The following is a 15,898-nucleotide window of genomic DNA, read 5'->3' on the forward strand; positions in this document are numbered from 1 at the left end:
ACTGATAAATTGATTTTTTTACCACACATTGAAGTAAGTTATACGATTTATCAGTAGTGTAAGGCAAAGGGGTATATCTGTCTCAGACCAAATTTTCAGGAGAGCAGCGAGTGTTTTTGCCTAGAATTTTCACTCATGAACTACATGAAATTATAGTAACTTTAAACATAAAGAGTAAATCCACTTACAAGTAGGCATTGGCTATGAAACTTATAAAGTTGAAGCCTGAGTAGGGACATGATAAACGGTGTTGCTTATGCCGTAGCTAGATTTCAGAGTCACTTGGACGTTAGGTAATTCAAAAAATTCAGGAGAGCAAAAACAAACTTGTGAAATTAAATAACGCATTTGTTTTATGTGTTTTTATATGTTGATATCTCAATGAAACTAAATAAGTATTGCAACTACAACTATATTCATTTTCCAGATGATGGAATATACTATTTTAGACATTTTGTGGAACAAACTTAGAAAATAAAAAATTGACAGATATACCCCTTTGCCTTTACACTACCGATATATACACACATATATACCATTATTTATGAGGTCAAGGGATCTTGCATCCATAATGCCACTGCGACCATATTAGGTATATTGTGACCTCCTCTATGTCAAAGCTCACTCTCAAGACCTACGTGAGTCATGTAGCTCACAAACTGTCTTGGTGGTAGGAGCTTCACCTTCTCGGAGTCCAGTAGTGGTCCTCCAACGATGTGATTTCGTTTGCGAGCGAGTGCGTCACAGTTATAGAGAATGTGGGTTGGTGTTTCCTTATCTTCTACACAAAATCTGTAGACTGGGGAGTTATGCAGTCCAATTTTCACATGTGTAAATTTCCTCATTCTGCAGAGTCCTGTCAAGGTCCTAGTTGTTTATACCATATGAAACTTAAAAGCTTCCACGCTTTGCTACACGGTTAGGTTTACTAAAAGATAAATAAATCGAGCGATTTACAACATTTTGAGTGTGTCCAAATACTTGTTCACAACATCTGGATTATCTTCAATTACACGAGTTATTTTCATATTATTTTTTGACAAAATAATATGAAAATAACTCCTGTAATTGGAGATAATCCAGATTTGGTGAACAAGTATTTGGACTCACTCAAAATGTTGTAAATAAATTATCTGGTCAAATCATAAGCTTAAATTATAAAAATGAAAATGGTATTTTCTGGCGTTTCTCATGTGTGTGATTGTTATCCTGGATTCGGACCGCACATACTAACTCTGCTTACTAAAAAGCTTCTTTACATCTCATTAATAGATGTCTCTAGCGAAGTTCTAGTGATTCAAGAACAAGGTTTCTAAATTGGTTGGTAAATAGAATTGATGAATGTTACACGTGTGTAAAATGATCACTTAAACCAGCCTATGACGGTCTTCAGCCTCGTAAATGCCCAGACTTCCATATTATTCTTCATCTTTGATGAGATGTCAAAAAAATAATATGAAATTGAGCGATTATTTAGACTAGCCTATGGCAGGTTGAAAACCGTGTAATTTCCCAGACTTCCATATGTTTCCTCACCCATATTAATATATATATGTAGATAAATTTACATTTTTATTAGCATATTGATTTCTAGTGTGGTTCAAAGTCTAACATATAAACCGTTTTTCCTAGAATGTTCCCATACGGGTATTCTATGGGTCCCATGGTAACAAATAACATAAGAAACGACGGTGGTAGGGAAGGCTTACACTATATTGTAAGGCTTTCACTCGATTAAATGAACCGACATATGTAACAGGGTGAACTAACGCTACCCAAACCAACCCCAATTATTTAATGTAACAATGGAAACAATATGTAACAGACTTCTAAATGAGGGTAAAATAAATTCCACGAATTTTTTTCGAGTCATATTACTTTCATCATACAGTAAAACTTCGATATAACGGACTAATTAGGGGGGAGGGGAGTCCGTTAAAGTCGAAAGTCTGTTGTATAAAAATAGGTTTGAAACAAATCAAACGAAATTTCTTGTATGAAATATGTACACCGTATTTAGATTATTTTATTAAAATTAAACACTTGAATATAACACTTTAATGAGTTTTATTTATATATGGACGACTAGTTTCGAAAACGACAGATACAAAAATATATTTAGGTGTATATATAGGTTAATAAATATAGTGAGGGGGGCTTAGGAACATGATTTTTTTGTAAAAGGAAACATTGATAATAATGGTGACGTATTTTGAAACAGTATATTATTAATTGATGTTCTATCTGAATTAAAATTTGTATGTATTTCTAAACTTTCTAAATTATTCAAGACTTAACTTTTATTTGTAACAGAGTGTAACTGTATTTAGATATTTTCTATATTATTAATATTTAAAGCACCTTGTGGTGAGTAATTTTAACTTTTGTATTTTTTACAAATATATTAGTAATAAACCACTCACCGAGATTTTTATGTCTACCGGTTTCGAGACGTACCCGTCTGTTCACCAGGACAATCACTACAACAGCATGCAAACAATACTATACGTTTAAAACATTTTGAGTGTGTGCAAATACTTGTTCACAAATCTGGATTATCTTCAATTATAGGAGTTATTTTTCTTCTTTATATCTCACCAATAGATGTCTCTAGTGAAGTTCTAGTGATTGAAGAAAAAGGTTTCTAAATTGGTTCAAATATATAGAACTCCAAGAATTTGAGTAGTGTGGTTGTCAATAATAGGTGGAATTGGTGAATGTTACACGTGTGTAAAATGATCACTTAAACCAGCCTGTGACGGTCGTCAGCCCCGTAAATGCCCAGACTTCCACATTCTTCTTCATCTTTGATGAGATGGTATATATATATATATATATATATATATATATATATATATATATATATATATATATATATATATATATATATATATATAATAAAACCCTTATCTGCACCCCAATGGTGCATAGAGCACTGCGTCATATAAACGCAGTGTTATCTTGATCGTTTACACATGAAGGAAAGGTGATCAGCCCTCCGCTTCAGGTACCAGTCCAGGATAATATTGAATAAATATGACAGTGAAAAAATCACTTCTATTTATTTTACCCTCCTTGGGAATCGAACCCGGGACCTCCAGAACGGTAGCCGAGCGTGCTGACCATTACACTACGGAGGTTTGATGAGATGACAAAAAATAATATGGAAACTATCCGTCACCACCATGGCGCTAATCTCACACTTACAATTACATAAAATGTTTATCACATGGGATTTTGGTCGATCCAAGGACAAACATGCACTAGCGGTTGCAGAACAAACATGCACTAAGAACTGAGAGCTGACATGCACTAACGACCTCAGACATACGTGTACGTCGTAGTCTACGTCCTTCAGGGTTTCCTCGAAGGGCGATACGTGGAAGTCTGTCTTCTGACATTTTGTTTGTATGCTCATTCCAGTATCGCCTTCAATGTCGTTCCCACCTCACGATATTCTCCGTCTTACACATGCTACAGATATCAGTATTTAAAAAAATAAAAAATAAAAAAATTCAATTACGTTAAATGTTTTCATTCATTGATTCAGCAGTCACTTTGTGGTGAAATCTATCCATTTTTATTTGACTTTGACTAAGTAAATGCTGCTATAATTATATAACTTAGTAAACACTGCAAATATAACACTACACCCATACCTCGCTTTACGGCCTAGATACGTTCCACGAAACTTGGCCGCAAAGCGAAAAGCCTTATAAGGAATCAATTATTCTAATACAAATTAATACAAATTCAATGAGATCGGTTCCAAATTTGTTTAATTTGTAACATGGTTAAACATTCAAAAGGCATTTTATCTTTTTATTCAATTTAAGCAAAAAATAAAAATTGATTTGTAAAATAAAAATTTTCCATAAAAAATAAAGTATTCTATAAAATTCCTTTTATTTCCTTTCATTTGTTTACTTTTGTCCATGGCTTGTAAAAGCCATAGACTAAAGTCAATTTACGCGTCCAAAGGGTTTAAATCGTTTAAATCTACTGTGACACGTGTTTCGATGCATTCCGCGTCATTTTCAAGCAGCGTATGCTATGGTATACGGTGTTTGAAAACGATGCAGAATGCATCGAAATATTTTATAATTTATTAAGTAAAACTTAACTTGAAAACGTTAAATGTTACCTGGGCTTAAAGAAAATCGAGATGCGAGTTACCGATTATCCCTTCTTAAGATGCCAATAAGATGCGATCGTTTTTAAGGGTTGTTTTTAACTAACTAACTAACTAACTAACCATCACGCCGCTTCCCCGCAGGGGTAGGCAGAGAGAATAGAGCGCCACACCACTCTGTCCTTGCAAACATTCTTCGCCTCTTCCACGTTAATGCATCTCCTCATACATACCCGCCGTTTGTTACGACTCCAAACCTGACCACTTTCAAGTATTTGGCATACCTGATCGTGACATGTTTTTCTCGGTCTTCCTCTGCTTCTTTTCCCACTAACATTCGCCCATAAATCCGTTTTACCGTTCTTTCCTCACTCATTCGTTCCACATGTCCAAACCATCTCAACACACCTTTCTTAATTTTATCGATAATGCTTATCTCAGCTTTGCATTCCTTCCTTATTTCACTATTCGCACATCTATCATACATCGTTTTGTCGCACATTCTTCTGAGAGATCGCATTTCGACTGCATTCAGTCTACTTTCATCCTTCTTTTGCAAACTCCATGTTTCACATCCATACATTAGAGTTGGAACCAGGACTCCGTTGTGCACTGCCAGTTTAGCTTCCGCTGATAGGTTTTTATTTGCTACAACTGATTTCAGTGCACCATTCACTTTGTTCCCAGCATTCACTCTCCTTTCTATGTCTTTATCAATCTTTCCATCCCTAGAAAACATACTACCCATATACACGAAATCATCTACCTGTTCCAAAATCTCTCCGTTTACCAATATTTCACATTCAGATCTGCATTATTCTCTTTCAAAAACCATAATCTTGGATTTGCTAACATTCATCAATAAATCACTTTTTTTTTTTGTTTTTAACTATTTTTTAAATAAATAAATTTATGAATGAGTCAGGAAGGCTGTGTGGCCGTGGCGACCCCAGAGAAGGCTTTACGAGTCGTGCATTCTGTGGATATTCAGTTTGGAACATCGCCAAAGCCGAATTCCTGTTTCCACACTGCATATTTCATGAGAAATTCGCAACTGCGGAGCGTTACGACGTCCGTAATGTATGCAATGGGAACACAGGGCCGCACTCGGTACTCAGTGGACACAAGGCCGAATGTCACATAAAAATCCAACAAAAAATACCTTTATTCCAATTTATTGTTGATTACCTAAGTTTGTGTGGATTTAAAATTTTGATCTGATTGTTTATTGAAGAGATAGATTCAAGCTCCTTTTTCTTGTAGACGTATCACTCATGTAGTACATGCTTGCTAACTTTTTACTTTTTCATCTTTTTTATGTTTTTAAGTTTTTTATTTTAAAAACATAAAAAAACCATAATTATTTCTGTTTTCTGATGGTCAAGTATTTTTGTATTTTATATTAACACTATTATTCTAGTTCTGCTTATAATACCTAAACCCTTATACCTTTTACTATGACCAAAATTATGTTGTATACCCACACACAGGCCATTCCTTTGTGGGATCTTTTTTTGTATTTACATTTATATTTTACTCATATTTTTTGTATTTGAATTTATGTCATGTAATGCAATAGAATTTAAAATAAAGAAGAAATAAACTTTGAAGTGAAGAGTGTAAGCCTCTAAAGTTTTTACAGTATAAAATTTGTGCGTAGACTGACGTAAAAATACTTCATTTAGAAGCTAAATGTCTGAATTTACTTCGAAGTGTAGAAACCGAGATTCATGAACAAAGATTTGGATACATATGTACATAATGTTGTAATAAAATAATTGATCAAATTATAAGCTTTATATAAACTGAAAATCATGTTCCCAGTATGTGTATGATTCTGGAAGATTGGGAAGATTTGAAAAGATTTGAACATCTGTCATAGGCTTGTCAACCCTTTCAGGACAACTGGTTACTGCTGCTAACCACAAATTTAAAGTAAATTGTCTAAGACCTACACGGCTGTCCAAACTCAAAACACAGTAAGGGACATTTTTTTAGTAGTACGTTTTTTTTTGCATTTTTGGACCAAGTAGATTCTACAAAAAATGTCCCTTACTGTGTTTTAAATTTGGACAGCCGTACAGGTTTCTAGTTAAAACCATAGTGCAATATGTGTTGCCTATATAACAGAAATAATGCTTGTATAGATTTCATGTTGGTATCATTGTCTTGGAGCTTATTTCAGACTATTTATTGTGGCGATGTGCACATGTTGCGATATTGATAAGTTATCTGTATCTTAGTTAATCAATTTTGTAAGGTAATTGAACGAAATAATCAAAATGACAAGTGAGTTATAGTCATAATAATATTAAAAATAAGAAGTGTTATATATTACCTCATATTTTCAATAATAAATGCTTTTATTTATACTTTATAAAACACGGTTTTTGTTGCTAACTACCAGGCACACAATGTGTATTTTTAATTTCGTTGAGGGATAAATATTGTATCAATCTGTGTGCACAATTTTCAGTAAATTTTGAGTTGCTGTATACACTTATTTGTAAATAATTTCTAGAAATAAAAATGTGTTAAGTGAATTTTTTTATTTTGTCTTCAAAGGGTTAAAACAAGTGCTACATTCACCATTTAACCCATGATTGGCAACCACACTACGCAAATTTTATAAGTCATACTTGTATAATCCATTTAAGGGCATAAAAGTAAACGGGTCGATGCTAAATAAAAAATATTTTTGTCACAATGTGTCTCCAATATAGCCACATTAATTACAACATCAAAATAATACAAAGAATGTAACAAAGTTGGCCGACCAAGGGTTAAGAGTAATTTTACTTTAAATGCGATTATTTGCGAAATATGTGTACGGTTACCAGAAATGGCCGGTTTGGTATTATAGAGAGATTAAAATTTACACCAAAAGTGTCTTAGCGTTAAGTCTACCCCTGTGTAAAATAGGGGTAGTTTTATGAGGTTCTGTACCCCTATTGTTTATGCAGCAAAGGTTGTATTGTCCGCGGATTAGGGAGGCTTAGCGCCTAAAGGAAAGCCTTTTGCTTTTGTGACGACGACCTGATTAGTATTATTCCACAAAAGCTGATGTAAATTTATAATTGAACCAATAGACCAAGCTTTGAGCTTTGAAATGCCCTTTTAGGGAAAGCTACACCGGCAAAACAAAATGGAGTCCTGGTACCAATGAACTGTGTAAAACGAGATACAAAACAAGCTGAAAACCTTCTTTCTCTTGTTAGGTGCTAGGTGGACGTAAATAATAAAAATGTAAACTTCTTCTCAAAATAACATTTAATTCCAATACGAAAATAATGAGGTTATGCTTTTAGTGACTACCGTAGAGTTCTCTCTTCTTATAGGGCTTGCTGGCCTTAATATTGCGATTTTATACAAATAGAAATAAGATAAAGTCTGAACATATTATTATATTATTAAACCATATCCGCTCCATAGGTGGAGCAAATGGAGTCCACAAACTGTCTATAGGCTTTTCTGTCGGCTGCCAGCTCCCTTGCATACTCCCAAGTCAGATCCGCGTCCCGAAGTTCTGACGAGAACTGCCGACGAATTGTCAGCAGTGGTCGTCCTGGGCGGCACGAACCTGATGCCTTGTAAAGAGGCAAGCTTGATTAAGGCTCTCAGGAGGCATGCGGAGTACATGGCCAAGCCAACTGAATCGCCTTTTCTTGACGACAGTTGTGACCAAGATTTGCTGCGTCCTACGCCTTATCTCTTCATTCCTCACAAAGTCAAACCACCGCACGCCTAAAATTCTCCGCAGACACCTGTTCTCGAAGCTCAGTACACGGCTGCTCTGGGCCCTTGTAAGGTGCCATGTTTCACAGCCGTATAAGAGAACAGGAGCAATGCAGGCATTGTATAGGCAGCATTTGGTCTTCACCGAGTGTAAATCCGATCTCTAGGCAGCCTTCATACTGTTAAATGCGGACCCTGCGAGTCCTAATCGCACTCCCAGTTCCTTTTGAAGGCTGCCATTTTCAGTCGCGTACACTCCCAAGTACTTAACATAGTTAGCACAATTATACAAATAAGATAATTCTGTCTGGACATAGTTCACTGCTTGACCATGCGTAGTACACATGTACTGACTTGAAAACAGATGTATTGATAAGGAAATTTGATACAATATTGTAATTGTCAATAGTGGCTAATTCGACAATGAAAGTACAGAGTATAATACATATTGAATAAGAACATAATACAAATAATACGAAAGTACTCGTAAGATAACATAACACTCTGTTCTTCAATGAAAAGAGAGAGATGAAGATCACCGATCGAAATAAGACAGCAGTGTACCTGCTTTTACCTCAACTTTATCTGTAATATACATTATTATACGTGGCAATGAGGATAGCTCGGAACGACTGGCTATGATCGGCAGCCTGGAGGGGAAGAGAGGGAGAGGAAGATCCCCACACGATGGACCGATGGAGTTAAGGCAGCAGCAGGCACCTCGGTGGTTGCAGCGCAGCTACGTGCAGCGCAGTCAAGGGATAACTGGAGAAGAGTCATTGCTTCCACAAGGGTCACAACACTCAGTAATGAGGAGATATAAAGAGAAGAAGAAGAATTTCTCAACTGCTGGATATAGGCTTCTTCCCTATCGGTCTTCCTTTACTTCTATTGCCAAGCACATCAGCTTCATAAATTACTGACTAACCTGACTACAAAGTAAATGAATTAAATATGACATATTTTAATTTGAATACAATGTTTATTCAATTAAAATTATTTCTGTGATAAAGGTAAAAAATGAACACAGTTTTTCGTACCAAATTAGCTCACGTCAAATGTCTGTAAATTTCATATTCATACGAGTTTCAAAAATCTGTGGACTCGACAAAATTGCAGGCAGGCTGTATTTAACGCTCATTTTTCAACCCTTATCAAAATAAGGAGGCTTTTATTAGAGTTGTGCTTGCAATAATTTAAACCCACCCCTATCTAAAAGGATGATTTTAAATTTTAAATCCCTAACATTTCACTCGATTCATAGGATTTGATCAATATTTTATGTCGTATTTCAAATAATACTTAGGTATTTTTACACTTCTAGAAAAAGAAGAATATAGAAATCTAGGTATTTATTTACAGGGATTATGGTGTCTGCGTAATCGGAGGGCTTGTATGACTAGATGCATAGATGCGAAGGCAGCAAGGAGTGTATTTCAGGACAGAAGAGTTAGCGTTCCATCCGCTAAACCTACCCCTGCAGGGAAACGGCGTGATGGTAGTAAAAGTATTATATCCTGGTGTATATATAAATATATATATATATATATATATATATATATATATATATATATATATATATATATATATATATATATATATATATATATATATATATATATATATATATATATATATATATATATATATATATATATATATATATATATATATATATATTTATATATATATATATATATATATATATATATATATATATATATATATATATATATATATATATATATATATATATATATATATATATATATATATATATATATATATATATATATATATATTTATATATATATATAAATATATATTTATTTATTTATTTATTTATTTATAAATGGCGTTGGCACTTGTAAACTAGACAGCTGCAGTTTACAAACAGATTTAAAATCAAAATTAATCATGTTTTTATATTCTATAGATTCGGCGTTGAATTTGTAGAACTCCATTGAAATTTATATATATATATATATATATATATATATATAAATAAACACATGAAATAAAGGTCGGCTGGTTTAATACATATACTCGTACAAATATCAACAGAAGGGTTGATATACAAATGTCATTTTCATTCTCATATATTTGAATTTGATAATATCCTCTTGTTTACTGAAAAGCTAATTAATATTCTTGATGAAGTACCTATACATGTATGAAATATTATTTGTTTGATTTCAAACCGCCCCTGGGTATAAATCCACCCCCACATTATATGAATGCTTAAACATTGAAAGACAAACATTATATGTTGTTTCATTTCGATAAATGTAATATTTTCACCATTAAATTCAACTGAGTACTCTTCAAAGGAAATTTTTACACCCCGATTTATTTTTCAGTAACATAATTTTGACATTTAATTAATGACGTAAAAAGTAATTTTTAAAATATATTGTAATATAAGTAACACATACATTATTTAAAAAAAAATTTTCTTTAAATTTACACATTCAGATATTCAATGGTAAATGACGTTAGGTGACGTTATTCAAGATAGAAGGACATATATATATATATATATATATATATATATATATATATATATATATATATATATATATATATATATATATATATATATAGAACATCATAAATAAAAAAAAATTGATTTTTCAGGAGAACGTTTTTAAAGTTTGAAAATGTAACACAATGTATTAAAAATAAATATCAAACCACTTATTAAAATTTTGACTGTGCAACAGATCTTTTTAGGTAAAGCCAGAAGGTTTTTTCTCCGTTTGAAAAATATTTAATACATTAAAAATATATATATACAATACAATTAATATTAAGTTAGAAATATGCCGCTTTTGCTGAGAAACAGTACATTTTATGGGCATTCCGAAAACATGCACAATTGAAAATTGTCGATTTTTAATTTATGATGTTCTTGAAAGGAGTGAGCGATATAACCTGAGGAAGAGGAGAGCTGACCACAGCAGTCTACAAGGACAATAAGCTGAGATATAGTCAGGAACAAGAAAAATTGAGATATTCATTTTTAATTTATTACTCAATGCAACAATGTATCCTTCTGCATGCATAAAACAAAATAAAGTCATCTTTTCTTATTAAAATTTTATTATAAGACATGTTTCTTTTTCAAGGAATATATCCATTTAATAAAAAATAGAGAAAAATAGTTTTCGGAACGGGATGATGCATTTGCTTCATTTCGATAAATATAATATTCTTCTAACCCTTATCTGCGCCAAATGGTGCTTAGGGCACTGCACCATATAAACGTAGTGTTATCTTGATCTCTAATTCATGAAGGAAAGGTGATCAGTCCTCCGCTTCAGGTACCAGTCCAGGGTAATATTGAATAAATATTATCGTGAAAAAATCACTTATGTTTATTTGACCCCCCCTCTAGGAATCGAACCCGAGACCTCCAGTACGGTAACATAGCGTGCTAACCGACAAATATAATAATTACGATATTAAATGTAATTTAGGATTGACGGTATTAAATGTTCTTCAAAGAAATTTTAAATCTTGAATTAATTTCAGTAACATACATTTTTTTAGGAAAAAATTATGTCTTCAAAATAAATATAATATTTAAAAGTGCCATCCAGTCTCCGATTTCTGAATTATTTTAATTCAAAACCATCCCATATACCGTCCACTTTATACATCTCTCCCCATAAATCTCTACCGATCAAAAAGTACGTTTTTCAGTGGTACTGAAAAGGGTCTAAGCTTCTTTTAAGCTGTTTGTCGTCGTTCAGGGAAAATTTCCATGAAACCTTAATAATTCGTGAAAACCTGAAATTTCTTCTAAATCAGAATTCCTGAAAATCTTTTCAACAAATAGACGCTTTTTGATCCTGGATCTCGCCGGATATGGATAAAAGTGGATTTTTTTCAGAAAATTTCGTCGCACCGCTCAGTTGGAATTTTTGGTATCTAAATTGATATTTAAATTTACCAAAATCTTTTTGTTTAAAGCTAAAACTTTGAAGAACTCCATTTTAATTTAAAATCGTTTGATAATGCCCTAACAAGGCGAAACAATTGTCACAATATAATTTTTTATGTGTTTTTGTAAATAAAATACAACTTAGTAGACTCAAAAAATCTGTGTTTGATTTTAAAATTAATACATATATATATATATATATATATATATATATATATATATATATATATATATATATATATATATATATATATATATATTATATATATATATATATATATATATATATATATATATATATATATATATATATATATATATATATATATATATATTTATCTTAACACTCCCCGCAGGGGTTTTATATGTCAATCATTCAACAACTCTTATAGTGTCATTTTTATTACAACAGTGAAGTTTTAAGGGAGTTGGTCTAAAAGCTAAAATATAGGTCCATGAAAAAAGCAGTATTTTTCAAGTATTTAATCCATACGTAGATGCTTGTGTGGGTACGACCCGTAAAATTAATATCACAAAGCCGCAAAAAAAATTAATAAGTGGCAAGTGTTTAATTTTTTATTACATTCATGGATGTACATATATGTATATATATATATATATATATATATATATATATATATATATATATATATATATATATATATATATATACATATACATATATATGTTTATATATATATATATATATATTTATATATATATATATATATATATATATATATATATATATATATATATATATATATATATATATATATATATATATATATGTGTGTATTTATATTCTCATAAATATCATTTGGATTTGAGCCTTAATTATGGTTAATAATTCTTCCTGAACTCCGAAGGTAGACTTCCGGTATTGGCAACGAATATTTCCTGTAACCGGAAGCTCTGGAAGGTGGTTGGTGGGGGATTTACGGGGAAGTTCATTAATCTCAGCCTGACTGAAAATATTTCATCCTTAAAAGTGACCAGGTGCGATAGTCACCTAAAAAATGGAGTTGTCGAGAGGTAAAGAAGTATATTATAATGAAAGTGAAAAATTGTAGGTGATTCCAAGACTATTTACTACACAAACACGCTAAAAACCTGACGGAGCACTTTATAAAGATACATTCATAACGTTGTTAGTAAAAATCTAGACAAATTACAAGCTACTTCTTCTTCTTCTTCTTATAGGCATTGTGGCCTGTTTTTAAGAGGGATTAGCCTCCTGCGACGTCAATTCCCAGCTATCGACCCATCTCTTTGGTGGTCTACCCGGGAGTCGTCTACCATGGGGTTGGCCGTACAGTGCGATGTGGGGGAGTCTGGATGGTTCCATTCTCCTCACATGCGCATACCATAGTCTCCTTCGTTGCCTTCCCCGCCTAACGACATCTTCGATCTCGCATATTTCCCTGATCCTGGCATTTCTGATTCTATCTCGAAGATGCTTGCCTGTTATGCTTCAGAAAATATATTTTAAGAAAATTAAAATCATATATTTAGGCGTTACCCAGTATGTCAAAATAATTCGGAGTTCCTTATCTTGCAATCGAATAAAAGGATCTCTCATACATAAAAGCTTTTCTCAATCCAACAAAGATGGCAAACAATACCTAACATATACCTCTTTTAGTAAAAAAAACTTTGTGTATATACTGTCATTTATACAACCTGCTTCCATTATCCATAAAGTAATTAAAAATCATAACTAAATAAAAAAATGAGTTATTTGGTATTACCTTTTTCTGCAACATTTTGAGTGTGTCCAAATACTTATTCACAAAATCTGGATTATCTCCAATTACAGGAATTAATTTCATATTAGTTTTTGACATCTCATCAAAGATGAAGGAAAATATGGAACAATCTAATCATCTCACCAATAGATGTCTCTAGTGAAGTTCTAGTGATTCAAGAACAATGTTTCAAAATCGGTTCATGTATATATAACTTCCAAGAATTTGAATAGTGTGGTTGTCAATAATGGGTAGAATTGGTGAATGTTACACCTGTGTAAAGTGATCACTTAAACCATAGGCTGGTTGACGGTCGTCAGCCCCGTAAATGCCCAGACTTCCATATTCTTCTTCATCTTTGATGGGATGTTAAAAATAATTTTAAAAAAATACTCCTATAATTGGAGATGATACAGATTTGTGAACAAGTATTTGGACACACTCAAAATGTTGTAACTATATTTAGTAAATAAAAAAAAAATCATGTTATTTGGTATTACCTTTTCCTCATATTCGGACTTTTTTATTGATTATTTCTTTCTATTCTTTTATGCAGAGCTGTGCCATGCTGCGACCAAGATCCAGGCATCCTTCAGAGGTCACCAGGTCAGAAAGCAAACGGAGAAAGCGGTGGAAAAAGAAGTGGACGAACTGTCGGCAAAGGTAAGAAATATGAAATTTAACAAAATGTTCTCGAAGTTTAAAATAAAATAATAATACACAAGTCACTCACTCCTTTCAAGAACGTCATAAATCAAAAATCGTCAATTTTCAGTGTTGTATGTTTCCGGTATGCCCAGAAAATGTACTATATCCCAGCAAAAGAGGCATATTTTAAACTTAATATTTACCCGCTACAGGGCAGAATGGTGCTGCATGGGCATTGTGGAAAATCTGTCGTTTCTACAACAAAACGTGTTTTGACTTGTGACATATGAATACACGCTCTTGAAATTTTAAACCTAGAGTCGAAATTTTAAAGGAATCGGTGAATTTCTTTGATAGATTAAAGATTAAGGATTTTGAACCTTTACGTGTTTATTATACAGATTGCTATCGAGGAGTTCGGTCTGGAAAAAAAATATATTTACAAAAATAAAATAAAATTGTTTGTTTATTGTTTCACAAGTCGTTTGACTTTTCTCCCGACAATATACAGAGTGGCACAAAAGTAATCACTCTATCAAAAGATGTTTAATTTTTTGCAAATGGCGTACCTCAATAATATTTGACATTTCGCTTACTCCTCCTTTCAAGAACGTCATATATCAAATATCGTCAATTTTCAGTTATGTATGTTTTCGGAATGCCCAGAAAATGTACTATATCCCAGCAAAAGAGGTATATTTTTAACTTAATATTCACCCGCTACAGGGCAGAAAGAGTGGTGCTTTGCATTTTGAAGAAAAGGTACTGTTTAATTATTTTTAAATGTACTAAATATTTTTCAAAAGGACAAAAAACCTTCAGGTTTAACTTAAAAAGATATGTTGCACAGTAAAAAGTTCAGTAAGTGGCTTGATATTTATTTTCAATACTGTTTTCACTTGTGACAAATAAATACATGCTCTTGAAATTTTAAGCCTTGTGTCAAAATTTTGAGCAAAAGGTGAATTTCTTTAAAAGATTTAAGATTTTGAACAAAGGAACATTTATATGTTTGTTTATACAGATTGCTATCGAAGAGTGCGATCTGTAAAAAATATATAAACAAAATATAACAAAATTGTTTGTTTGTTGTTTCCCAAGTCGTTTTATTTCTCTCTCGACGATATACAGGGTAGCACAAAATTAATACCCTATCAGAAAATGTTATCATTTTTTAATTAGACACTTGTGAACTAAACAACTGTGGTACACAAATTAAGAGTGGCGCAAAATTAATCATACAATTTTATTTTACATATATATTTTTTAATTAATTAAAAAATTAAAATTATAGTAACGGAAATCTTTATTTGGGCTTTAACAATTTTATTTTGTGGAAAATATGATATGCGTCAAGCGGCTGCCGCCAGTGTGGACACACATATCGCTCACTCCTTTCAACAACGTCATATATTTAAAAAAAACTTGATTTTTCAGGAGATCGTTTTTAAAGTTTAAAAATATAATAAAATGTATTAAAAATATAAATCAAGCACTATTTGAACTTTTTACTGTACAAAAATTTTTAAAGGTAAAACCTAAATGTTTTTTGTCCATTTGAAAAATATTTAGGATATTTAAAAAAATAATTAAACAATACTTTTTCTACAAAATGCAAAAACAACACTTTTTGCCCTGTAGCGGGTAAATATTAAGTTTAAAATATGCCGCTTTTGCTGGGATATAGTA

At 32.1% G+C, this 15,898-nt stretch overlaps 1 protein-coding gene across 1 annotated transcript in view; it reads left to right on the forward strand.

Annotated features, from left to right (window-relative positions):
• Positions 1-15,260, forward strand: part of LOC148299783 (uncharacterized) — a 70,599-nt gene extending 55,339 nt beyond the window's left edge. Inside the window, exons 4-5 of the mRNA XM_088275685.1 lie at positions 14,118-14,224; positions 15,234-15,260. Coding sequence (XP_088131811.1) covers positions 14,118-14,224; positions 15,234-15,260 — 134 coding nt within the window. The remainder of the gene's footprint in view (positions 1-14,117; positions 14,225-15,233) is intronic.
• The last annotated feature ends 638 nt before the right edge of the window (positions 15,261-15,898 follow it).

Source organism: Brachycentrus maculatus, unplaced genomic scaffold (assembly GCF_059751285.1).
Source record: "Brachycentrus maculatus isolate JH-2025_06_01 unplaced genomic scaffold, ASM5975128v1 h1tg000951l, whole genome shotgun sequence".
NCBI lineage: Eukaryota > Metazoa > Arthropoda > Insecta > Trichoptera > Brachycentridae > Brachycentrus > Brachycentrus maculatus.